The sequence below is a fragment of the Coregonus lavaretus genome, assembly GCF_964263955.1.
Source record: "Coregonus lavaretus genome assembly, chromosome: 20".
NCBI lineage: Eukaryota > Metazoa > Chordata > Actinopteri > Salmoniformes > Salmonidae > Coregonus > Coregonus lavaretus.
The window spans coordinates 46484922-46512896 of NC_140007.1; the positions used below are offsets into that span (position 1 = coordinate 46484922).

Below are 27975 nucleotides of genomic sequence, written 5' to 3' on the forward strand. Positions count from 1 at the left end.
CAAATAGGATGTTAGCCAAGACGCTAACCTAGTACATAACAAGGCCACCAGCTTATGCTATGTTAGCCAAGACGCTAACCTAGTACAGCTTATGTATCAGTATCTTTGACGTGACACAGAATAAAACTGCACCCTAATCCTTATTTAGTGCACTTCTTTTGACCAGGGCCCATAGGGCGTCACTTAGGCCATTTGGGGTGGAACCACAGTCCGTCGCCAACAGCTACCATTACACAGCACTTAGCTACTTCATGAGAACCTGGTTTTCCCTTTTAGACATCTTTTTATGAGAGAGGGTTGGCTTACTAAGGCTGATCTGATTTAGAGAGAGAGGGTTGGCTTACTAAGGCTGATCTGATTTAGAGAGAGAGGGTTGGCTTACTAAGGTTGATCTGATTTAGAGAGAGAGGGTTGGCTTACTAAGGCTGATCTGATTTAGAGAGAGAGAGGGTTGGCTTACTAAGGCTGATCTGATTTAGAGAGAGAGGGTTGGCTTACTAAGGCGAGTAAATGTGATTTAGAGAGAGAGAGGGTTGGCTTACTAAGGCTGATCTGATTTAGAGAGAGAGGGTTGGCTTACTAAGGTGAGTAAATGTGATTTAGAGAGAGAGAGGGTTGGCTTACTAAGGCGAGTAAATGTGATTTAGAGAGAGAGAGGGTTGGCTTACTAAGGCTGATCTGATTTAGAGAGAGAGGGTTGGCTTACTAAGGCTGATCTGATTTAGAGAGAGAGAGGGTTGGCTTACTAAGGCTGATCTGATTTAGAGAGAGAGGGTTGGCTTACTAAGGCGAGTAAATGTGATTTAGAGAGAGAGAGGGTTGGCTTACTAAGGCTGATCTGATTTAGAGAGAGAGGGTTGGCTTACTAAGGTGAGTAAATGTGATTTAGAGAGAGAGAGGGTTGGCTTACTAAGGCGAGTAAATGTGATTTAGAGAGAGAGAGGGTTGGCTTACTAAGGCTGATCTGATTTAGAGAGAGAGGGTTGGCTTACTAAGGCTGATCTGATTTAGAGAGAGAGGGTTGGCTTACTAAGGCTGATCTGATTTAGAGAGAGAGGGTTGGCTTACTAAGGCAAGTAAATGTGATTTACAGAGAGAGAGGGTTGGCTTACTAAGGCGAGTAAATATGATTTAGAGAGAGAGAGGGTTGGCTTACTAAGGCTGATCTGATTTAGAGAGAGAGGGTTGGCTTAGTAAGGCTGATGTGATATATAGAGAGAGAGGGTTGCTTACTAAGGCGAGTAAATGTGATTGAGAGAGAGAGAGAGAGAGAGAGGGTTGGCTTACTAAATTTGCTGAGTAGAGTGTTGGAGGCTATTTTGTAAATGACATCGCCGAAGTCAAGGATCGGTAGGATAGTCAGTTTTACGAGGGCATGTTTAGCAGCATGAGTGAAGGAGGCTTTGATGCGAAATAGGAAGCCCGACAGTGAGAGGACGTTTCTTTTTTTGCTGAGTATATATGGTCGTGACTTTACTAGGGCTGTGTCCTTAAAATGTAACCCTATTGTCTATATAGGTGCACTACTTTTGACCAGGAGCATTAGGGTTCTGTCCAAAAATAGTGCACAAAATCTCAACTTAACCCTATGAGTTGTTTCTGTTTTAACCCTGTAACCACGCGGAATTAATGCGTCAATAATACACGTTCATCTATAATACCTCTAATTTGTTGAAAATGTCACTGTATTCCCCTATAGAGTGCACTACTGTTGAGCTAGACGCTTAGGGCTCTGGCCTCTATCTCAGATCTCACGATCACAATCTTTCCCAGCATGCATGGGAAAGAGTCAAGGGGAAAATCCTCACCTCATGGGAAAGAGTCAAGGGGAAAACCCTCACCTCATGGGAAAGAGTCAAGCGGAACACCCTCACCGCATGGGAAAGAGTCAAGGGGAACACCCTCACCGCATGGGAAAGAGTCAAGGGGAACACCCTCACCACATGGGAAAGAGTCAAGGGGAAAACCCTCACCTCATGGGAAAGAGTCAAGCGGAAAAGTAAAACAATGCCAGTGAGTCCTGGTGGGTTTATAATGGGCATTGGGTAAACATAGCTCTCTTGTTCCTTATCTGGCGTGGACCCAGATGACAGTGTGTGTGTGTGTGTGTGTGTGTGTGTAGTGTGTGTGTGTGTAGCGTGTGTAGAGTGCCCTGGGGACGAGCTGTCTGGCAGTACAGATAACCAGTATGTGACATGGCATAACTCTAGACCTGTGTTCTGTTGGATGACTGAGTGTGTTCTGTTGGATGACTGAGTGTGTTCTGTTGGATGACTGAGTGTGTTCTGTTGGATGACTGAGTGTGTTCTGTTGGATGAGAGAATGAGTGTGTTCTGTTGGATGAGAGAATGAGTGTGTTCTGTTGGATGAGAGAATGAGTGTGTTCTGTTGGATGACTGAGTGTGTTCTGTTGGATGACTGAGTGTGTTCTGTTGGATGACTGAGTGTGTTCTGTTGGATGACTGAGTGTGTTCTGTTGGATGACTGAGTGTGTTCTGTTGGATGACTGAGTGTGTTCTGTTGGATGACTGAGTGTGTTCTGTTGGATGACTGAGTGTGTTCTGTTGGATGACTGAGTGTGTTCTGTTGGATGACTGAGTGTGTTCTGTTGGATGACTGAGTGTGTTCTGTTGGATGACTGAGTGTGTTCTGTTGGATGACTGAGTGTGTTCTGTTGGATGAGAGAATGAGTGTGTTCTGTTGGATGACTGAGTGTGTTCTGTTGGATGAGAGAATGAGTGTGTGTGGGAATCAAGGTTGGGGTCAGAATTAGATTTTTAGTTTACTTCCTGAATTGACTGAATTGAAATAATTTACCCCAACTTTGGTGGGAAAGGAAGGTATTCAGTTAGATGTGTGTGTGGGAACCACAGATGTTAACTATATACCTACTGGTCTTGTTCAAGCAATGACATGGCAGACAGTATCTCTCCCTCTCTGAGAGAGAGCGAGAGGGAGATACAGTGGGGAAAAAAAGTATTTAGTCAGCCACCAATTGTGCAAGTTCTCCCACTTAAAAAGATGAGAGAGGCCTGTAATTTTCATCATAGGTACACGTCAACTATGACAGACAAATTGAGAAAAAAAAAATCCAGAAAATCACATTGTAGGATTTTTAATGAATTTATTTGCAAATTATGGTGGAAAATAAGTATTTGGTCACCTACAAACAAGCAAGATTTCTGGCTCTCACAGACCTGTAACTTCTTCTTTAAGAGGCTCCTCTGTCCTCCACTCGTTACCTGTATTAATGGCACCTGTTTGAACTTATCAGTATAAAAGACCTGTCCACAACCTCAAACAGTCACACTCCAAACTCCACTATGGCCAAGACCAAAGAGCTGTCAAAGGACACCAGAAACAAAATTGTAGACCTGCACCAGGCTGGGAAGACTGAATCTGCAATAGGTAAGCAGCTTGGTTTGAAGAAATCAACTGTGGAAGCAATTATTAGGAAATTGAAGACATACAAGACCACTGATAATCTCCCTCGATCTGGGGCTCCACGCAAGATCTCACCCCGTGGGGTCAAAATGATCACAAGAACGGTGAGCAAAAATCCCAGAACCACACGGGGGGACCTAGTGAATGACCTGCAGAGAGCTGGGACCAAAGTAGCAAAGCCTACCATCAGTAATACACTACGCCGCCAGGGACTCAAATCCTGCAGTGCCAGACGTGTCCCCCTGCTTAAGCCAGTACATGTCCAGGCCCATCTGAAGTTTGCTAGAGTGCATTTGGATGATCCAGAAGAGGATTGGGAGAAGGTCATATGGTCAGATGAAACCAAAATATAACTTTTTCGTAAAAACTAAACTCGTCGTGTTTGGAGGACAAAGAATGCTGAGTTGCATCCAAAGAACACCATACCTACTGTGAAGCATGGGGGTGGAAACACCATGCTTTGGGGCTGTTTTTCTAAAAAGGGACCAGGACGACTGATCCGTGGAAAGGAAAGAATGAATGGGGCCATGTATCGTGAGATTTTGAGTGAAAACCTCCTTCCATCAGCAAGGGCATTGAAGATGAAACGTGGCTGGGTCTTTCAGCATGACAATGATCCCAAACACACCGCCCGGGCAACGAAGGAGTGGCTTCGTAAGAAGCATTTCAAGGTCCTGGAGTGGCCTAGCCAGTCTCCAGATCTCAACCCCATAGTTGAAAGTCCATGTTGCCCAGCGACAGCCCCAAAACATCACTGCTCTAGAGGAGATCTGCATGGAGGAATGGGCCAAAATACCAGCAACAGTGTGTGAAAACCTTGTGAAGACTTATAGAAAACGTTTGACCTGTGTCATTGCCAACAAAGGGTATATAACAAAGTATTGAGAAACTTTTGTTATTGACCAAATACTTATTTTCCAGCATAATTTGCAAATAAATTCATTAAAAATCCTACAATGTGATTTTCTGGAGAAAAAAAATCTAATTTTGTCTGTCATAGTTGACGTGTACCTATGATGAAAATTACAGGACTCTCTCATCTTTTTAAGTGGGAGAACATGCACAATTGGTGGCTGACTAAATACTTTTTTCCCCCCACTGTATACGACATGACCAAAAGTATGTCGATACCTGCTGAACATCTCATCTCAAAATCATGGCCATTAATATTGAGTTGGTCCCCCCCTTTGCTGCTATAACAGCCTCCACTCTTCTGGGAAGGCTTTCCACTAGATGTCGGAACATTGCTGCAGGACTTGCTTCCATTCAGCCACAAGAGCATTAGTGAGGTTGGACACTGATGTTGGGCGATTAGGCCTGGCTCGCAGTCGGCGTTCCAATTCATCCCCAAGGTGTCGATGGGGTTGAGGTCAGGGCTCTGTGCAGGCCAGTCAAGTTCCTCCACATCGATCTCGCCAAACCATTTCTGTATGGACCTCGCTTTGTGCACAGGGACATTGTCATGCTGAAACAGGAAAGGGCTTTCCCCAATCTGTTGCCACAAAGTTGGAAGCACAGAATCGTCTCGAATGTCATTGTATGCTGTAGCGTTAAGATTTCCCTTCACTTGAACTAAGGAGCCTGAACCATGAAAAACAGCCCTAGATTATTATTCCTCCTCCACCAAACGTTACAGTTGGCACTATGCATTGGGGCAGGTAGCATTCTCCTGGCATCCGCCAAACCCATATTCGTCCATCGGAATGCCAGATGGTGAAGCATGAATCATCACTCCAGAGAATGCGTTTCCACTGCTCCAGAGTCCAATGGCGGTGAGCTTTACACCACTTCAGCCGACGCTTGGCATTGCGCATGGTGATCTTAGGCTTGTGTGCGGCTGCTCGGCCATGGAAACCCATTTCATGAAGCTCCCGATTAACAGTTCTTATGCTGACGTTGCTTCCAGAGGCAGTTTGGAACTCGGTAGTGAGTGTTGCAACCGAGGACAGACAATTTTTACACGCTACACGCTTCAGCACTCGGCGGTCCCGTTCTGTGAGCTTGTGTGGCCTACTGCTTCCCGGATGAGCCGTTGTTGCTCCTAGACGTTTCCACTTCACAATAACAGCACTTACAGTTGACCGGGGCAGCTCTAGCAGGGCAGAAATTTGACGAACTGACTTGTTGGAAAGGTGGCATCCTATGACGGTGCCATGTTGAATGTCACCGAGATCTTCGGTAAGGCCAGTCTACTGCCAATGTTTGTCTATGGAGATTGCTGACAGATGTATAAAATCGAGCACACAGCCATGCAACGGGTGTGGCTGAAATAGCCAAATCCACTAATTTGAAGTGTTGTCCACATACTTTTGTATATGTAGTGTAGTATCTTAAATCTATTGTTATGGTGCTGTCATAATTAAATTAAATTCAAATGGCATGTTAAGTGTTAGTACATTGCCAAAGCAAACATATAGACACATATCAAATCAATAATGTCACAGATACAGTGAGGGAAAAAAGTATTTGATCCCCTGCTGATTTTGTACGTTTGCCCACTGACAAAGACAAATCAGCAGGGGATCAAATACTTTTTTCCCTCACTGTATCTGTGACATTATTGATTTGATATGTGTCTATATGTTTGCTTTGGCAATGTACTAACACTTAACATGCCATTTGAATTTAATTTAATTAGTCTATAATTTTAATGGTAGGTTTATTTGAACAGTGAGAGATGTATTTGACCCCTCTGTAAAACATGACTTAGTACTTGGTGGCAAAAGCCTTGTTGGCAATCACAGAGGTCAGACGTTTCTTGTAGTTGGCCACCAGGTTTGCACACATCTCAGGAGGGATTTTGTCCCACTCCTCTTTGTAGATCTTCTCCAAGTCATTAAGGTTTCGAGGCTGATGTTTGGCAACTCGAACCTTCAGCTCCCTCCACAGATTTTCTATGGGATTAAGGTCTGGAGACTGGCTAGGCCACTCCAGGACCTTAATGTGCTTCTTCTTGAGCAACTCCTTTGTTGCCTTGGCCGTGTGTTTTGGGTCATTGTCATGCTGGAATACCCATCCACGACCCATTTTCAATGCCCTGGCTGAGGGAAGAAGGTTCTCACCCAAGATTTGACGGTATATGGCCCCGTCCATCGTCCCTTTGATGCGGTGAAGTTGTCCTGTCCCCTTAGCAGATAAACACTCCCAAAGCATAATGTTTCCACCTCCATGTTTGACGGTGGGGATGGTGTTCTTGGGGTCATAGGCAGCATTCCTCCTACTCCAAACACAGCGAGTTGAGTTGATGCCAAAGAGCTCCATTTTGGTCTCATCTGACCACAACATTTTCACCCAGTTCTCCTCTGAATCATTCAGATGTTCATTGGCAAACTTCAGACCGGCCTGTATATGTGCTTTCTTGAGCAGGGGGACCTTGCGGGTGTTGCAGGATTTCAGTCCTTCACGGCGTAGTGTATTAACAATTGTTTTCTTGGTGACTATGGTCCCAGTTTCCTTGAGATCTTTGACAAGATCCTCCCGTGTAGTTCTGGGCTGATTCCTCACCGTTCTCATGATCATTGCAACTTCACGAGGTGAGATCTTGCAAGGTGCCCCAGGCCAAGGGAGATTGACAGTTATTTTGTGTTTCTTCCATTTGCGAATAATCGCACCAACTGTTGTCACCTTCTCACCAAGCTGCTTGGCGATGGTCTTGTAGCCCATTCCAGCCTTGTGTAGGTCTACAATCTTGTCCCTGACATCCTTGGAGAGCTCTTTAGTCTGTCACCAGCAACCCCACACCATAACACCTCCTCCTCCATGCTTTACGGTGGGAACTACACATATGGAGATCGTCCGTTCACCCACATCGCGTCTCACAAAGACACGGCGGTTGAAACCAAAAATCTCAAATTTGGATTCAGCAGACCAAAGGACAGATTTCCACCGGTCTAATGTCCATTTCTCGTGTTTCTTGGCCCAAGCAGGTCTCTTCTTCTCATTGGTGTGGTTTCTTTGCAGCAATTTGACCATGAATGCCTGATTCACGCAGTCTCCTCTGAACAGTTGATGTTGAGATGTGTCTTACTTGAACTCTGTGAAATATTTCTTTGGGCTGCAATCTCTAATGAACTTATCCTCTGCAGCAGAGGTAACTCTGGGTTTTCCTTTCCTGTGGAGGTCCTCATGAGAGCCAGTTTCATCATAGCGATTGATGGTTTTTGCGACTGCACTTGAAGAAACTTTCAAAGTTCATGAAAGTTTCCAGATTAACTGACCTTCACGTCTTAAAGTAATGATTGACTGTTGTTTCTCTTTGCTTATTTGAGCTGTTCTTGCCATAATATGGACTTGGTCTTTTACCAAATAGGGCTCTCTTCTGTATACTCCCCTACCTTGTCACAACACAACTGATTGGCTCAAACACATTAAGGAAAGAAATCACACAAATTAACTTTTAACAAGGCACACCTGTTAATTGAAATGCATTCAAGGTGACTACCTCATGAAGCTGGTTGAGAGAATGCCAAGAGTGTGCAAAGCCGTCATCAAGGCAAAGGGTGGCTATTTGAAGAATCTCAAATATAAAATATATTTTGATTTGTTTAACACTTGTTTGGTTACTACATGATTCCATATGTGTTATTTCATAGTTTTGATGTCTTCACTATTATTCTACAATGTAGAAAATAGTAAAAAAGAAAAGAAAAACCCTGGAATGAGTAGGTGTGTCCAAACTTTTGACTGGTACTGTATCAATACACACATACACACAGTTTAATAATATTTTTGGGAATTTAGCAGCAGCGGCCGCAATCCCACACTATTGTATTAAAGGGTCAGTCTACCCTCATAACAGCCTTGAGTTGCTCTCTGACCCACTAGACTGATTTAATAATAGACCCAGCAGTAGAACAACAGACAGAGACAGAGCAGAGCCAAGTTCCAACAGGTGTTAAGGTGATCATTTAATAATAATACAAATAATAATAATGGTCCTCTGAATGAGGAGTTAAACTGTGGACAGGCTTTACATTTTCCAGTTCCTCTTGGCTACTTTCAGTGGCATGTAGCCTTGAATTAGGGCCAACGATCAGGAGTCCAGAGGTACTACAAACTGTATATTCCTCATCTACAGTTCTGTTTTGCAAAGAAACTGAAGAAAGGAAGTGTTCTGGGAGACTGAGGAAGTGCTTCAGTCAGTATTCTGGGAGACTGAGGAAGTGCTTCAGTCAGTGTTCTGCGAGACAGGAAGTGCTTCAGTCAGTGTTCTGTGAGACTCACCTGCTGCCTCGTGTGTCGTATTGTCTCATGTTCTTGATGAAGTGGACCTTCTTCACAGGGCGATGTCTGGGGGAGCCCAACAGGTTACGAGTCCGACTGTGGGGGGAGGGGTGGTTGAGGAGAGAAAGAGGGAGAAGAAATAGAGTCATGAAACATGGCAACACAGCAGTCAAGGGCCGAGGATTCCCCACCTGAGAGTGTAATTCACAGTTCCCCGTCTCAACAGTAATTACTCATCATAGTCCCTTTGGTTGCCATGGCAGTAGTAATAGCAAGCAGCATAGTCTGCGCTCTCTCTGTTAATTTATAGATATATTCATAATTCATATTTTTTGTAAAACAACTTCCAATTAAACCTGTGACCACCGTGTGTGTGTGTATTCCCTGGGGGGAGAATTACATCTGTGATCTCTGTGGCCTCAGAGACTTTGAGGACACCCATCTCCACCTCTTTCTGAGGACACCATCTCCACCTCTTTCTGAGGACACCCATCTCCACCTCTTTCTGAGGACACCCATCTCCACCTCTTTCTGAGGACACCCTCTCCACCTCTTTCTGAGGACACCCTCTCCACCTCTTTGAGGACACCCTCTCCACCTCTTTCTGAGGACACCCTCTCCACCTCTTTCTGAGGACACCCTCTCCACCTCTTTCTGAGGACACCATCTCCACCTCTTTCTGAGGACACCATCTCCACCTCTTTCTGAGGACACCATCTCCACCTCTTTCTGAGGACACCATCTCCACCTCTTTCTGAGGACACCATCTCCACCTCTTTCTGAGGACACCATCTCCACCTCTTTCTGAGGACACCATCTCCACCTCTTTCTGAGGACACCATCTCCACCTCTTTCTGAGGACACCATCTCCACCTCTTTCTGAGGACACCATCTCCACCTCTTTCTGAGGACACCATCTCCACCTCTTTCTGAGGACACCATCTCCACCTCTTTCCTCCCTCCCTCCAAGGGACGCCAGGCATCTGAAGGCACTGTATGGCTAATTTTTAAGATGGAAAATGGTTGAAAAATGTATCTATGCATTAATTTCTCAAAAATATAGACACTTGCTTTCATTTGACATCCAGTTTAATATGCTCCTATGAACTTCACATGTTGATGCTCATGGGTCTTTTTCAATGTAAATGCCCATCTGCAAAAGAACACATCTCATGTCAACCCAAACCTTATATCTGCAAAAGAACACATCTCATGTCAACCCAAACCTTATATCTGCAAAAGAACACATCTCATGTCAACCCAAACCTTATATCTGCAAAAGAACACATCTCATGTCAACCCAAACCATATATCTGCAAAATAACACATCTCATGTCAACCCAAACCTTATATCTGCAAAATAACACATCTCATGTCAACCCAAACTTGTGGTGGTGATAAGTGGATAGAATGCAGCTATCTGGCACCCAATCAACTGAGCTGAGCTGAAAACTCACCTCAACTGAACATTTTTGGTTGCGTTTTCATGTGTGATTTTATCCTATTAATTTGCACAAAAACGGATACAGTTTGAGAAACAGCCAGATACAGTGGGGGGAAAAAGTATTTAGTCAGCCACCAATTGTGCAAGTTCTCCCACTTAAAAAGATGAGAGAGGCTTGTAATTGTCATCATAGGTACACGTCAACTATGACAGACAAAATGAGGAAAAAAAATCCAGAAAATCACATTGTAGGATTTTTATTGAATTTATTTGCAAATTATGGTGGAAAATAAGTATTTGGTCAATAACAAAAGTTTCTCAATACTTTGTTATATACCCTTTGTTGGCAATGACACAGGTCAAATGTTTTCTGTAAGTCTTCACAAGGTTTTCACACACTGTTTCTGGTATTTTGGCCCATTCCTCTATGCAGATCTCCTCTAGAGCAGTGATGTTTTGGGGCTGTCGCTGGGCAACACGGACTTTCAACTCCCTCCAAAGATTTACTATGGGGTTGAGATCTGGAGACTGGCTAGGCCACTCCAGGACCTTTAAATGCTTCTTACGAAGCCACTCCTTCGTTGCCCGGGCGGTGTGTTTGGGATCATTGTCAGGCTGAAAGACCCAGCCACGTTTCATCTTCAATGCCCTTGCTGATGGAAGGAGGTTTTCACTCAAAATCTCACGATACATGGCCCCATTCATGCTTTCCTTTACACGGATCAGTCATCCTGGTCCCTTTGCAGAAAAACAGCCCCAAAGCATAATGTTTCCACCCCCATGCTTCACAGTAGGTATGGTGTTCTTTGGATGCAACTCAGCATTCTTTGTCCTCCAAACACGACGAGTTGAGTTTTTACCAAAAAGTTATATTTTGGTTTCATCTGACCATATGACATTCTCCCAATCCTCTTCTGGATCATCCAAATGCACTCTAGCAAACTTCAGACGGGCCTGGACATGTACTGGCTTAAGCAGGGGGACACGTCTGGCACTGCAGGATTTGAGTCCCTGGCGGCGTAGTGTGTTACTGATGGTAGGCTTTGTTACTTTGGTCCCAGCTCTCTGCAGGTCATTCACTAGGTCCCCCCGTGTGGTTCTGGGATTTTTGCTCACCGTTCTTGTGATCATTTTGACCCCCCGGGGTGAGATCTTGCGTGGAGCCCCAGATCGAGGGAGATAATTGCTCCCACAGTTGATTTCTTCAAACCAAGCTGCTTACCTATTGCAGATTCAGTCTTCCCAGCCTGGTGCAGGTCTACAATTTTGTTTCTGGTGTCCTTTGACAGCTCTTTGGTCTTGGCCATAGTGGAGTTTGGAGTGTGACTGTTTGAGGTTGTGGACAGTTGTCTTTTATACTGATAACAAGTTCAAACAGGTGCCATTAATACAGGTAACGAGTGGAGGACAGAGGAGCCTCTTAAAGAAGAAGTTACAGGTCTGTGAGAGCCAGAAATCTTGCTTGTTTGTAGGTGACCAAATACTTATTTTCCACCATAATTTGCAAATAAATTCAATAAAAATCCTACAATGTGATTTTCTGGATTTTTTTCCCTCAATTTGTCTGTCATAGTTGACGTGTACCTATGATGAAAATTACAGGCCTCTCTCATCTTTTTAAGTGGGAGAACTTGCACAATTGGTGGTTGACTAAATACTTTTTTCCCCCCACTGTAGAATAGTGGTTTTTAAAAGTAGGGTTTCGGAGTTAGATTAAAGCGGACATTCCCCTGATTTAAAATGTAAAGTTTACAGAAGGTAATATTCAATGCAAACGTCTAGTTTCATCCTTAATGAAAATCAAATTAGGTCAACATCATGTTCCTATTTCTGTACAGAAAGCTTTGGCTATGTATTTCTGTTCAAAACGAAACCACACACAAACACTGTTTCTGTGTCCCAAATGGCACCCTATTCCCTACATAGCGCACTACTTTTGACCAACTAAATTGGGACACAGCTGTGTAGCCTACTGCTACATCTACTACTGAAGCGGCAACGTAGTTGAAGCTACTGAAGCAGTAACGTAGTTGAAGCTACTGAAGCAGTAACGTAGTTGAAGGTACTGAAGCGGCAACGTAGTTGAAGGTACTGAAGCGGCAACGTAGTTGAAGCTACTGAAGCGGCACTGTAGTTGAAGCTACTGAAGCAGTAACGTAGTTGAAGCTACTGAAGCAGTAACGTAGTTGAAGATACTGAAGCAGTAACGTAGTTGAAGCTACTGAAGCAGTAACGTAGTTGAATCTACTGAAGCAGTAACGTAGTTGAAGCTACTGAAGCAGTAATGTAGTTGACGCTACTGAAGCAGTAACGTAGTTGAAGCTACTGAAGCAGTAACGTAGTTGAAGCTACTGAAGCAGTAACGTAGTTGAAGCTACTGAAGCAGTAACGTAGTTGAAGCTACTGAAGCAGTAACGTAGTTGAAGCTACTGAAGCAGTAACGTAGTTGAAGCTACTGAAGCAGTAACGTAGTTGAAGCTACTGAAGCGGTAACGTAGTTGAATCTACTGAAGCAGTAACGTAGTTGAAGCTACTGAAGCAGTAACGTAGTTGAAGCTACTGAAGCAGTAACGTAGTTGAAGATACTGAAGCAGTAACGTAGTTGAAGCTACTGAAGCGGTAACGTAGTTGAAGCTACTGAAGCAGTAACGTAGTTGAAGCTACTGAAGCAGTAACGTAGTTGAAGCTACTGAAGCGGCACTGTAGTTGAAGCTTAATCATCTCTTTTATTTTCCTCTTCTCCTACTCGTTGCATGTCACACTGGATATCCGCCGTGCTAAAACTAGCTTAGAAAATATATTAAGAAAACCCTCCAAGAGAGAAAAAAACATGATTATATAATGACTGTAAAAAACATTAGGAACACATTCCTAATATTGAGTTGCACACCCCCCCTCCCCCCCTTTCCCTTAGAACAGCCTCAATTCGTCGGGTCATGGTGTCAAAAGAATTCCACAGGGATGCTGGCCCATGTTACAGCCTTATTATACATTGGATTAAATCGTTTTTTTGTCCTCATCAATCTACATACAATACCGCATAATGACAAAGCAAAAACAGTTTTGAATTTTTTGCTAATGTATTAAAAACAAAAAACTGAAATATGACATTTAGATAAGTATTCAGACCCTTTACTCAGTACTTTGTTGAAGCACCTTTGGCAGCGATTACAGCCTCAAGTCTTCTTGGGTATGACGCTACAAGCTTGGCACACCTTAGTGGTTAAGAGCGTTGTGCCAGTAACCGAAAGGTCACTGGTTCTAATCCCCGAGCCGACTAGGTGAAAAATCTGTCGATGTGCCCTTGAGCAAGGCACTTAACCCTAATTGCTCATGTAAGTCGCTCTGGATAAGAGCGTCTGCTAAATGACTAAAATGTAAATGTATTTGGACAGTTTCTCCCATTCTTCTCTGCAGATCCTCTCAAGCTCTGTCAGGTTGGATGGGGAGCGTCGCTGCACAGCTATTTTCAGGTCTCTTCGATCGGGTTCAAGTCCGGCATCTGGCTGGGCCACTCAAGGACATTCAGAGACTTGTCCCGAAGCCACTCCTGCGTTGTCTTAGCTGTGTGCTTAGGGTCGTTGTCCTGTTGGAAGGTGAACCTTCACCCCAGTCTGAGGTCCTGAGCGCTCTGGAGCAGTTTTTCATCAAGGATCTCTCTGTACTTTGCTCCGTTTATCTTTCCCTCGATCCTGACTAGTCTCCCAGTCCCTGCCGCTGAAAAATATCCCCACAGCATGATGCTGCCGCCACCATGCTTCACCGTAGGGATGGTGCCAGGTTTCCTCCAGACATGATGCTTGGCATTCAGGCTAAAGAGTTCAATCTTGGTTTTCATCAGATCAGAGAATCTTGTATCTCATAGTCTGAGAGTCCTTTAGGTGCCTTATGGCAAACCAAGCGAGCTGTCATGTGCCTTTTACTGAGGAGTGGCTTCCGTCTGGCCACTCTACCATAAAGGCCTGATTGGTGGAGTGCTGCAGAGATGGTTGTCTTTCTGGAAGGTTCTCCCATCTCCACAGAGGAACTCTGGAGCTCTGTCAGAGTGACCATTGGGTTCTTGGTCACCTCCCTGACCAAGGCCCTTCTCCCCCGATTGCTCAGTTTGGCCGGGCGGCCAGCTCTAGGAAGAGTCTTGGTGGTTCCAAACTTCTTCCATTTAAGAATGATGGAGGCCACTGTGTTCTTGGGGACCTTCAATGCTGCAGAAATGTTTTGGTACCCTTCCCCAGATCTGTGCCTCGACACAATCCTGTCTCAGAGCTCTACAGACATTTCCTTCGACCTCATGGCTTGGTTTTTGCTCTGACATGCACTGTCAACTGTGGGACCTTACATAGACAGGTGTGTGCCTTTCCAAATCATGTCCAATCAATAGAATTTACCACAGGTGGACTCCAATCAAGTTGTAGAAACATCAAGGCTGATCAATGGAAACAGGGTGCACCTGAGCTCCATTTTGAGTCTCATAGCAAAGGGTCTGAATACTTATGTAAATAAGGTATTTCTGTTTTTTATTTTTAATACATTTGCAAATATTTCTAAAAATCTGTTTTCGCTTTGTTATTATGGGGTATTGTGTGTAGATTGATGAGGAAAACTATTAATTTAATCAGTTCTAGAATAAGGCTGTAACGTAACAAAATGTGGAAAAAGTCAAAGGGTCTGAATACTTTCCCAAGACACTGTAGCTATAACCCTGAGAACTGGACATTCTCCCTCTGCTGTGTTCTGTCGCTCGCTCTATCCCCTCCCCCCTTTCTCACCCTCACCACCCCCCTCCTCTCTCTCTGTCTATCTGTTGTCTGTAATCAGAGGTCCTGAGCCGACTGAGGATCAGTGTGCTGATCTTGGTTTAAGGTTTCAGGGGCTGCCAGCCGTCAATCAGAGGCTGTGTGACGTCACCGTCTGGGGCTTTATCTTAAATACCCTTACAGCAGTGCTGTTAGGCTAAAGTTAATGGCTAGTGCTACAGTCCTATCAGTGTGCCCAATATGCTAATGGTGCCCTGCTGTTAGTGTTGGCAGCTAGCTTTAATCAGTGTACTGTGCTGTTAGCACGAGGCTAGCTTTATCAGTGTACTGTGCTGTTAGCACGAGGCTATCTTTATCAGTGTACTGTGCTGTTAGCACGAGGCTAGCTTTATCAGTGTACTGTGCTGTTAGCACGAGGCTAGCTTTATCAGTGTACTGTGCTGTTAGCACGAGGCTAGCTTTATCAGTGTACTGTGCTGTTAGCACGAGGCTAGCTTTATCAGTGTACTGTGCTGTTAGCACGAGGCTAGCTTTATCAGTGTACTGTGCTGTTAGCACGAGGCTATCTTTATCAGTGTACTGTCCTGTTAGCACGAGGCTTGCTTTATCAGTGTACTGTCCTGTTAGCACGAGGCTTGCTTTATCAGTGTACTGTGCTGTTAGCACGAGGCTAGCATCCTTGTGGATTGGGACACAGCCGAGCCTACTGACTGACTGTGACAAATTGAAACCCAACCGCCAACCCAATCTCATTTGAAACGAAAATTACAATCCGTTTTGTATTAGCATTGCGCAATGACTTTAAAATCACAGATTAACAATCCCTAGCCTAACATTTTCCTCTTATTTGGAGGTCGAAGGTTGGCTGACATCAATTTAAAAAGACATTATCCCATTTTGTGGGAAAATTGCAGACTGATAATTCCAGGTGTCCCAAATGGCACCCTATTACCAAATGGGCCTTGGTCAAAACTAGTGCACTATATAGAGAATAGGGTACTATTTGGGAAACAGATCCACCCATCATATGATTTCAGTTCAAATCTGTTATATAGTCTAGATTGTTTTGTTATTGTTCCAAACGACAGGTGGTCTATTGGACAGAGAGGCCTGTACAGTGGCTTTGCGAAAGTATTCACCCCCCTTGACATTTTTCCTATTTTTTTTGCCGTACAACCTGGAATTAAAATTGATTTTTTGGGGGGTTTGTATCATTTGATTTACACAACGTGCCTACCACTTTAAAGATGCAACATCTTTTTTATTATTATTGTGAAACAAACAAGAAATAAGACAAATAAAACAGAAAACTTGAGCGTGCATAACTATACACCCAGTCTCAAATCTCTGGAAGACAAACAAGAATCCCTCAAGAATTTCCCTGTATTTAGCGCCATCCATCATTCCTTCAATTCTGACCAGTTTTCCAGTCCCTGCCGATGATTAACATCCCCACAGCATGATGCTGCCACCAACATGCCCTGTGGGGATGGAGTTCTCGGGGTGATGAGAGGTGTTGGGTTTGCGCCAGACATAGCGTTTTCCTTGATGGCCAAAAAGCTCAATTTTAGTCTTATCTGACCAGAGTACCTTCTTCCATATGTTTGGGGAGTCTCCCACATGCCTTTTGGCGTACATCAAAAGTGTTTGCTTATTTATTTCTATAAGCAATGGCTTTTTTCTGGCCACTCTTCCGTAAAGTCCACCTCTGTGGAGTGTACGGCTTAAAGTGGTCCTATGGACAGATACTCCAATCTCCGCTGTGGAGCTTTGCAGTTCCTTCAGGGTTATCTTTGGTCTCTTTGTTGCCTCTTTGATTAATGCCCTCCTTGCCTGGTCCGTGAGTTTTGGTGGGAGGCCCTCTCTTGGCAGGTTTGTTGTGGTGCCATATTCTTTCCATTTTTGAATAATGGATTTAATGGTGCTCCGTGGGATGTTCAAAGTTTTGGATATTTTTTTATTACCCAACCCTGATCTGTACTTCTCCACAACTTTGTCCCTGACCTGTTTGGAGAGCTCCTTGGTCTTCATGGTGCCCCTTGCTTAGTGGTGTTGCAGACTCTGGGGCTTTTCAGAACTGGTGTATATATATACACTGAGATCATGTGACAGATCATGTGACACTTAAAGTCCACCTGTGTGCAATCTAACTAATTATGTGACTTCTGAAGGTAATTGGTTGCACCAGATCTTATTTAGGGACTTCATAGCAAAGGGGGTGAATACATATGCACGCACCACTTTTCAGTTATTTATGTGCATTCATTTCACTTCACCAATTTTGACTATTTTGTGTATGTCAATTACATGAAATCCAAATAAAAAATCCATTTTTGTTGTAATGCAACAAAATAGGAAAAACGCCAAGGGGGATGAATACTTTTGCAAGGCACTGTATTTGGAGAAAAAGGAACCATGCATGTTATCTGTCCTGGAACGGCTATCTGTTAGAAGGGTACAAAAGCTGAAAAACATGGGTACATCCAGGTATTTTCCGCAGGTGCTGGAGTTGTAGACAAACTCATGGAAAAACAGAAAACGTTGCACACTTTTTTTTGGAATTCCATGCTTATCTAAACTATGACCTATCACAAATCAGTTTTCTTGATGTGATGATGGTTACTAAGGACAACCCCCCCCAATTGATCTCTACAGGAAACCTACAGACAGGAACACCCTCCTTGGAGGTGACAGTTTCCATCCACGTATATTTATTAAAAAGTCTCCCTGTAAGTCAATTCAGTCGCATCAGAAGAAGATGCAGCTCCGATGCTTCTTACCAGAAACAGACCACGGACCGAGACACAGTGGTTTAAGGAAAGGGGGTACAAAGACAATTGGGTAAAACATGCCAATGATCATTTTGAAGGGACTAACACAGTTAGAAAGACTTCAACCACATGTTAAAGAAACAGCAGAACATGTCTCCTCACGCTTCACCCAATACTCACCATTGGGGAAGGCATTTTAAGGACATTAATCAGGAAGTACTGGTACATTATTGATACTGACCCACAATTGAAACCCATTTTTAAAATATCCCCCACGAATGGTCTTTAAAAAAGACCCCCCCAAACGTGAGAGGCATTGTGGTTAAATCTGATTACCCACCAGTGAAAAGGGAAACTTTCTTGGACAAGGTTCCTGAGGGTAATTACAAATGTGGCCAATGTGCTCAATGCAGCTTTTTTTTTAAGGACATTAATCAGGAAGCACTGGTACATTATTGATACTGACCCACAATTGAAACCCATTTTTAAAATATCCCCCACGAATGGTCTTTAAAAAAGACCCCCCCAAACGTGAGAGGCATTGTGGTTAAATCTGATTACCCACCAGTGAAAAGGGAAACTTTCTTGGACAAGGTTCCTGAGGGTAATTACAAATGTGGCCAATGTGCTCAATGCAGCTTCCCGTACAAATGCAACTCATTTACGCTCATTTTTACGCTGCTGCTACTCTGTTAATTATTTATGCATAGTCACTTTAACTCTACCCACATGTACATATTACTTCAACTATCTCAACTAGCCGGTGCCCCCGCACATTGACTCTGCCCCAGTACCCCCCTGTATATATAGCCTCCCTACTGTTATTTTATTTTACTTCTGCTCTTTTTTTCTCAACACTTTTTTTGTTGTTGTTTTATTTTACTTTTTTATTAAAAATAAATGCACTGTTGGTTAAGGGCTGTAAGTAAGCATTTCCCTGTAATGTCTGCACCTGTTGTATTCGGCGCATGTGGCCAATAAAATTTGATTTGATTTGATCCTACGTTATACATTTTTTAAACCTCCTGTTTCAGGAAGTGATGTCACTGATTACTGCCCCTATAGGACCTTCGACCCCCACCTGGGATACGGATGCCTGATGAACCCCTAAGGGTGGAAATGCGGTTATAAATAATATCACCTGGAAGCATGAGCAGCAGTGTGAGGCATTTTCCTTTCTGTTTACCATGAGTATCTGTCCTGGAATGACGATCTGTTAGAAGGGACCATGTACGTTATCTGTCCTGGAATGGCTATCTGTTAGTAGATAAATAGACATTATGGTTTGCAGGCTAGAGGCTGGGACTGTGTGTGTGTGTGTGTGTGTGTGTGTGTGTGTGTGTGTGTGTGTGTGTGTGTGTGTGTGTGTGTGTGTGTGTTGGGAAGAGAGGGGGCAGAGCAGAGGACAGTCAACATGGGTCAGGACACACACACTACCCCCCCCCCACACACAGTCCGAGCTGGTCATGCTGATTTTACAAAAACATAGTGTGTGCGTGTGTCATCATCATGCTGTAGGGAGTGGTTTGTTTCAGTTATTGGTTTAAGCCTAGCTAAGACCATTATCAGATGTGAAAATGTCCCAAGACAGAATAACAACCATGTTTAAATACCCCTCCCTGCCCCACAGACAGCTGATGTCATCCAGATTCCAGCGTAGGCCTGGTTCTCACAGAGGAGCCTCTGCTGTGGTCTGTGTGTGTGTTAATCTCGGTCTCACCTGTCTTGTATGAGCAACATGTTTATTTTACCAGGCAGTTCAATTAAGAACAAATTGTTATTTACAAAAACAGCTTACTATGGCTACTAGCCCTCTGGCTACAATTGAGGAGTGATTAATAAACATTAAGCTACTAGCATCAATAAACATTAAGCTACTAGCATCAATACTCTCAATAAACATTAAGCTACTAGCATCAATAGTCTCAATAAACATTAAGCTACTAGCATCAATAGTATCAAACATTAAGCTACTAGCATCAATACTCTCAATAAACATTAAGCTACTAGCATCAATAGTCTCAATAAACATTAAGCTACTAGCATCAATAGTCTCAATAAACGTTAAGCTACTAGCATCAATAGTCTCAATAAACATTAAGCTACTAGCATCAATAGTATCAAACATTAAGCTACTAGCATCAATAGTCTCAATAAACATTAAGCTACTAGCATCAATAGTCTCAATAAACATTAAGCTACTAGCATCAATAGTCTCAATAAACATTAAGCTACTAGCATCAATAGTCTCAATAAACATTAAGCTACTAGCATCAATAGTCTCAATAAACGTTAAGCTACTAGCATCAATAGTCTCAATAAACATTAAGCTACTAGCATCAATAGTCTCAATAAACATTAAGCTACTAGCATCAATAGTCTCAATAAACATTAAGCTACTAGCATCAATAGTCTCAATAAACATTAAGCTACTAGCATCAATAGTCTCAATAAACGTTAAGCTACTAGCATCAATAGTCTCAATAAACGTTAAGCTACTAGCATCAATAGTCTCAATAAACATTAAGCTACTAGCATCAATAGTCTCAATAAACATTAAGCTACTAGCATCAATAGTATCAAACATTAAGCTACTAGCATCAATAGTATCAAACATTAAGCTACTAGCATCAATAGTCTCAATAAACATTAAGCTACTAGCATCAATAGTCTCAATAAACATTAAGCTACTAGCATCAATAGTCTCAATAAACATTAAGCTACTAGCATCAATAGTCTCAATAAACATTAAGCTACTAGCATCAATAGTCTCAATAAACGTTAAGCTACTAGCATCAATAGTCTCAATAAACATTAAGCTACTAGCATCAATAGTATCAAACATTAAGCTACTAGCATCAATAGTCTCAATAAACATTAAGCTACTAGCATCAATAGTCTCAATAAACATTAAGCTACTAGCATCAATAGTCTCAATAAACATTAAGCTACTAGCATCAATAGTCTCAATAAACATTAAGCTACTAGCATCAATAGTCTCAATAAACGTTAAGCTACTAGCATCAATAGTCTCAATAAACGTTAAGCTACTAGCATCAATAGTCTCAATAAACGTTAAGCTACTAGCATCAATAGTCTCAATAAACGTTAAGCTACTAGCATCAATAGTCTCAATAAACATTAAGCTACTAGCATCAATAGTCTCAATAAACATTAAGCTACTAGCATCAATAAACGTTAAGCTACAAGCATCAATAGTCTCAATAAACGTTAAGCTACTAGCATCAATAAACATTAAACTACTAACATCAATAGTCTCAATAAACATTAAGCTACTAGCATCAATAGTCTCAATAAACATTACGCTACTAGCATCAATAGTCTCAATAAATGTTAAGCTACTAGCATCAATAGTCTCAATAAACATTAAGCTACTAGCATCAATAAACATTAAGCTACTAACATCAATAGTCTCAATAAACATTAAGCTACTAGCATCAATAGTCTCAATAAACGTTAAGCTACTAGCATCAATAGTCTCAATAAACATTAAGCTACTAGCATCAATAGTCTCAATAAACATTAAGCTACTAACATCAAGGCTCAATAAACATTAAGCTACTAACATCAAGTCTCAATAAATGTTAAGCTACTAGCATCAATAGTCTCAATAAACGTTAAGCTACTAGCATCAATAGTCTCAATAAACATTAAGCTACTAGCATCAATAAACATTAAGCTACTAACATCAATAGTCTCAATAAACATTAAGCTACTAGCATCAATAGTCTCAATAAACGTTAAGCTACTAGCATCAATAGTCTCAATAAACATTAAGCTACTAGCATCAATAGTCTCAATAAACATTAAGCTACTAACACCAAGTCTCAATAAATGTTAAGCTACTAGCATCAATAGTCTCAATAAACGTTAAGCTACTAACACCAAGTCTCAATAAACATTAAGCTACTAGCATCAATAGTCTCAATAAACATTAAGCTACTAGCATCAATAGTCTCAATAAACGTTAAGCTACTAGCATCAATAGTCTCAATAAACATTAAGCTACTAGCATCAATAGTCTCAATAAACGTTAAGCTACTAACACCAAGTCTCAATAAACATTAAGCTACTAGCATCAATAGTCTCAATAAACATTAAGCTACTAGCATCAAGTCTCAATAAACATTAAGCTACTAGCATCAATAAACATTAAGCTACTAACATCAATAGTCTCAATAAACATTAAGCTACTAGCATCAATAGTCTCAATAAACGTTAAGCTACTAGCATCAATAGTCTCAATAAACATTAAGCTACTAGCATCAATAGTCTCAATAAACGTTAAGCTACTAACACCAAGTCTCAATAAACATTAAGCTACTAGCATCAATAGTCTCAATAAACATTAAGCTACTAGCATCAATAGTCTCAATAAACGTTAAGCTACTAGCATCAATAGTCTCAATAAACATTAAGCTACTAGCATCAATAGTCTCAATAAACGTTAAGCTACTAGCATCAATAGTCTCAATAAACGTTAAGCTACTAACACCAAGTCTCAATAAACATTAAGCTACTAGCATCAATAGTCTCAATAAACGTTAAGCTACTAGCATCAATAGTCTCAATAAACGTTAAGCTACTAACACCAAGTCTCAATAAACATTAAGCTACTAGCATCAATAGTCTCAATAAACATTAAGCTACTAGCATCAATAGTCTCAATAAACGTTAAGCTACTAGCATCAATAGTCTCAATAAACATTAAGCTACTAGCATCAATAGTCTCAATAAACGTTAAGCTACTAGCATCAATAGTCTCAATAAACATTAAGCTACTAGCATCAATAGTCTCAATAAACATTAAGCTACTAGCATCAATAGTCTCAATAAACATTAAGCTACTAGCATCAATAGTCTCAATAAACATTAAGCTACTAGCATCAATAGTCTCAATAAACATTAAGCTACTAGCATCAATAGTCTCAATAAACGTTAAGCTACTAGCATCAATAGTCTCAATAAACATTAAGCTACTAGCATCAATAGTCTCAATAAACGTTAAGCTACTAGCATCAATAGTCTCAATAAACGTTAAGCTACTAACACCAAGTCTCAATAAACATTAAGCTACTAGCATCAATAGTCTCAATAAACATTAAGCTACTAGCATCAATAGTCTCAATAAACGTTAAGCTACTAGCATCAATAGTCTCAATAAACATTAAGCTACTAGCATCAATAGTCTCAATAAACGTTAAGCTACTAGCATCAATAGTCTCAATAAACGTTAAGCTACTAACACCAAGTCTCAATAAACATTAAGCTACTAGCATCAATAGTCTCAATAAACATTAAGCTACTAGCATCAATAGTCTCAATAAACGTTAAGCTACTAGCATCAATAGTCTCAATAAACATTAAGCTACTAGCATCAATAGTCTCAATAAACGTTAAGCTACTAGCATCAATAGTCTCAATAAACATTAAGCTACTAGCATCAATAGTCTCAATAAACATTAAGCTACTAGCATCAATAGTCTCAATAAACATTAAGCTACTAGCATCAATAGTCTCAATAAACATTAAGCTACTAGCATCAATAGTCTCAATAAACATTAAGCTACTAGCATCAATAGTCTCAATAAACATTAAGCTACTAGCATCAATAGTCTCAATAAACATTAAGCTACTAGCATCAATAGTCTCAATAAACATTAAGCTACTAGCATCAATAGTCTCAATAAACATTAAGCTACTAGCATCAATAGTCTCAATAAACATTAAGCTACTAGCATCATTAGTCTCAATAAACATTAAGCTACTAGCATCAATAGTCTCAATAAACATTAAGCTACTAGCATCAATAAACATTAAGCTACTAGCATCAATAGTCTCAATAAACATTAAGCTACTAGCATCAATAGTCTCAATAAACATTAAGCTACTAGCATCATTAGTCTCAATAAACATTAAGCTACTAGCATCAATAAACATTAAGCTACTAGCATCAATAGTCTCAATAAACATTAAGCTACTAGCATCAATAGTCTCAATAAACATTAAGCTACTAGCATCAATAGTCTCAATAAACATTAAGCTACTAGCATCAATAGTCTCAATAAACGTTAAGCTACTAGCATCAATAGTCTCAATAAACATTAAGCTACTAGCATCAATAGTCTCAATAAACATTAAGCTACTAGCATCATTAGTCTCAATAAACATTAAGCTACTAGCATCAATAGTCTCAATAAACATTAAGCTACTAGCATCAATAGTCTCAATAAACATTAAGCTACTAGCATCAATAGTCTCAATAAACATTAAGCTACTAGCATCAATAGTCTCAATAAACATTAAGCTACTAGCATCAATAGTCTCAATAAACGTTAAGCTACTAGCATCAATAGTCTCAATAAACATTAAGCTACTAGCATCAATAGTCTCAATAAACATTAAGCTACTAGCATCAATAGTCTCAATAAACATTAAGCTACTAGCATCAATAGTCTCAATAAACATTAAGCTACTAGCATCAATAGTCTCAATAAACATTAAGCTACTAGCATCAATAGTCTCAATAAACGTTAAGCTACTAGCATCAATAGTCTCAATAAACATTAAGCTACTAGCATCAATAGTCTGTGACAACCACCAAGGTAATGTATGGTTCAGGCCAGGGTGAGGGTAACTTACTGAATTGAATTGACCCCAAGCCTGCTGCGTTTGTTGTCGCTGTTCTGCCAAGCTGAGTTTGACATCATGTTGTGTGTGTGTGTGTGTGTGTGTGTGTGCGTCACTGTGAGAGACCTGAACTGACCACAACAAACCTCTATTTACACAGCTGGCTGACTCTATACATGCAGGCTAACAACCACAATGTGACTCAGTAGAAGAATAGACAAACAGAAAGATGACAAATAACATTTAAAAAAATTATAAATGACTGAATTCAAATGAATTAGGCCTAATATATTTTTGATTTGTCATACTGTGTGGCACCCCACCAAATGTAATACTGATAGCAACTCCTTGTCAATATATTGAAGTATTTTCTATGCACTGAATGCACTAAGTTACAGTGCTGCGGTGAGACAAGTCACCTGACAGAACCCTTGTGTGTGTGTTTGTTTATGTGTGTCACTGAGAATTTGACCTGAGCTGACCCCCACAACCCACCTCTATTGACTCAGCTGGCTGACTGACAACATACGGCTCTATAAACCAACCACACTGTGACTCAGCTGGCTGACTGACAACATACGGCTCTATATACCAACCACACTGTGACTCAGCTGGCTGACTGACAACATACGGCTCTATATACCAACCACACTGTGACTCAGCTGGCTGACTGACAACATACGGCTCTATATACCAACCACACTGTGACTCAGCTGGCTGACTGACAACATAGGGCTCTATATACCAACCACACTGTGACTCAGCTGGCTGACTGACAACATAGGGCTCTATATACCAACCACACTGTGACTCAGCTGGCTGACTGACAACATACGGCTCTATATACCAACCACACTGTGACTCAGCTGGCTGACTGACAACATACGGCTCTATATACCAACCACACTGTGACTCAGCTGGCTGACTGACAACATATGGCTCTATATACCAACCACACTGTGACTCAGCTGGCTGACTGACAACATACGGTTCTATATACCAACCACACTGACTCAGCTGGCTGAGTAACAACATACTACAAAAGTTAAATCGGAGTTAGATATGTATATTAAAGAAAAATACATCACTATTTTAGAAGAAAGCCCATAAAAAATCTTTACAAGGTAAAGAAGAAAATAACATTTCTGAACTTAAGTAGGAATATGATATTTTACTGAATGAAGAGAGCCAACAACTACAGGTTAAACTAAAATAAAGCATACTATTTAATGGAAACTAAACCTGGTAAACATCTCACAGCCCTCACAAAACGAATACACGCCAAACCAGTAATAATTTTAAAATGTAAAGTTACAAATGCATTAATTAGAAACAACAATGCGATTAATGACCATTTTAAATGCTTTATGAAAATCGATATAAATCAGAATTACACAACAGTGGGACTGATCCTACAGCCTTCTTAGACTCAACAACCCTGAAGCAGCTATCAGCAGACAAAAAGAAAAAAAAGAAAAAGAAAAACAGATCACCCAAAAATAAAAATTAGACAGTTAAACCAGACTCGATATATATTAATCAAAAAGGGTTTATTAAAAATAGACACTTACAAACAAATTCAAGAACATGTTTCAATTTAATACAATATGCTAAAAAACAAACAAGATATGGCATTTTTCTATTAAAAACTTTGAAAGCTTTCAACTTTCCAACTGAAATAAATGCAATATAAATATTATATAAATGTCCTAAAGCAAAAATTCACATGAATAATACATTATCTGATTAAATAGCTTTAGAAAGGGGCACAAGACAGGGATGTCCACTCTCCCCTTCTGTTTGCACTGGCAATTGAACCGATTGCAGAAAGAATTAGACAGGACCAAAACATTACAGGTATGCAATATAACATGCACATATTATATTGCATACCATCTATCCTACCCAACGGTGATGCAGTGAGACAAGTCACCTGATAAAACCCCTGCACGGAAAGTGCAAAGTTGGCACATTATAAAAAGCCCCCCACAAAACTGTAGACTCCAACCTACCTCTGCTATTCACACAGTACAAGTAGTATCTTGTTCCTATTCGTTTTAAACGAGCAGGCAATCCTCCACAGTCACCCTTTGTGGCATAGACGGATCCGCATCCCAAAATGGCACCCTATTCCCTTCCTAGTGCACTACTTTTGACCAGAGCCCTATGTCAAAGGAGTGCACTGTGTAGGGAATAGGGTGCCATTTTGGGATGCAAGCATAGGCTATCCACATGCAGTTAGCGCTGTGCTGAGGAAACTGCAGTTGAGTGACTGGTAACTTGTCCTGCTTGGTAAGATCCAATACAGTTGAGTGACTGGTAACTTGGTAAGATCCAATACAGTTGAGTGACTGGTAACTTGTCCTGCTTGGTAAGATCCAAAACATGTAATAAAAACTGGGGTTCCAACCCCTCCTGTAAACACACTGTAGTTTACATTTACATTTACATTTTAGTCATTTAGCAGACGCTCTTATCCAGAGCGACTTACAGTTAGTGAATACATATATTAATTTTTTATACTTGCCCCCCGTGGGAATCGAAACCCACAACCCTGGTGTTGCAAACGCCATGCTCTATCAACTGAGCTACATCCCCTGCCGGCCATTCCCTCCCCCATACCCTGGACGACGCTGGGCCAATTGTGCGCCGCCCCAATGGGTCTCCCGGTCGCGGGCCGGCTGCGACAGAGCCTGGATTCGAACCAGGATCTCTAGTGGCACAGCTAGCACTGCGATGCAGCGCCTTAGACCACTGCGCCACTCGGGAGCCTGTAGTACCACAATCCATCACAGTTATCCATAGCTTTGTAGACTAGCTATACGCATAGGTTACAGTGTGTGTGTGTGTGTGTGTGTGTGTGTGTGTGTGTGTGTGTGTGTGTGGAGAGGAAACTGCAGTTGACTTAGTTGCTTATTTTACTATGGGGAAGTGATTGACCAATAATACAAATTTTTTTGGTCAACAAAATGAGTAGCCCAATCACAGCATTATTTAATCTGCATATATTCTTCTGCTATTTATTCTGTTACCAATACTATTTACACGTTAAAAGTATCTTCTGATTACAATTATTGTCTCATCTTTTAAATAAATGCAATCTATTAGCTTCCAAAATGTAAGTAGGTATATCTAGCTGTGTGATAACGCATTCTGATGGAGTGGCTTGTCCTGCACATGGTTAAAAAAAACCCAGAATGCATTGAGTGAATGTTGGAAAAATATATTGGTTCCTTTCTAAACATAGCAATGTGAATGCAAACAGGACTCAGGCCACAAAATAGGTGAAGTGATCTGGCAAAATAGTTGAGTCCTCCTTCAAAGGCAAGGGCAGTGTGAATTAAAAGAGAACTGAGTTCTTTGTTGTTGTTTTTTTTTTACCTGAGAGTTCACTTATATGTGGACTATACGTGAAAACAGTATAATTGACATGGTTGATGTTACTGAGATTATGTAATAGCAAAGTATTACAGCAAGTCGTGATGAGACAATGTAACCTGTTGATGTCCGTGTGTAAAACGATACATTAAGTCCAGTCTAACTGAACTTAGTAAAATGGCCTGTCAGGCTGCTTGTTACATGAACAAAGCCTAATACAGCCAGTCGAGAGAAGATACAATGTAACCAACTGATGTTTGTTGTGTGGTTAAAATGAGACATTTTATCATTGTATCAACGCTACAATGTA

At 41.2% G+C, this 27975-nt stretch overlaps 1 protein-coding gene across 1 annotated transcript in view; it reads right to left on the bottom strand.

Moving 5' to 3' along the window:
- LOC311147739 (CDK5 and ABL1 enzyme substrate 2-like) overlaps positions 1-27975 on the bottom strand; it is a gene marked incomplete at its 5' end in the record, with an annotated part of 65271 nt that overhangs the window by 36620 nt on the left and 676 nt on the right. The window contains one exon of the mRNA XM_084184513.1: positions 8668-8763. Coding sequence (XP_084040639.1) covers positions 8668-8763 — 96 coding nt within the window. The remainder of the gene's footprint in view (positions 1-8667; positions 8764-27975) is intronic.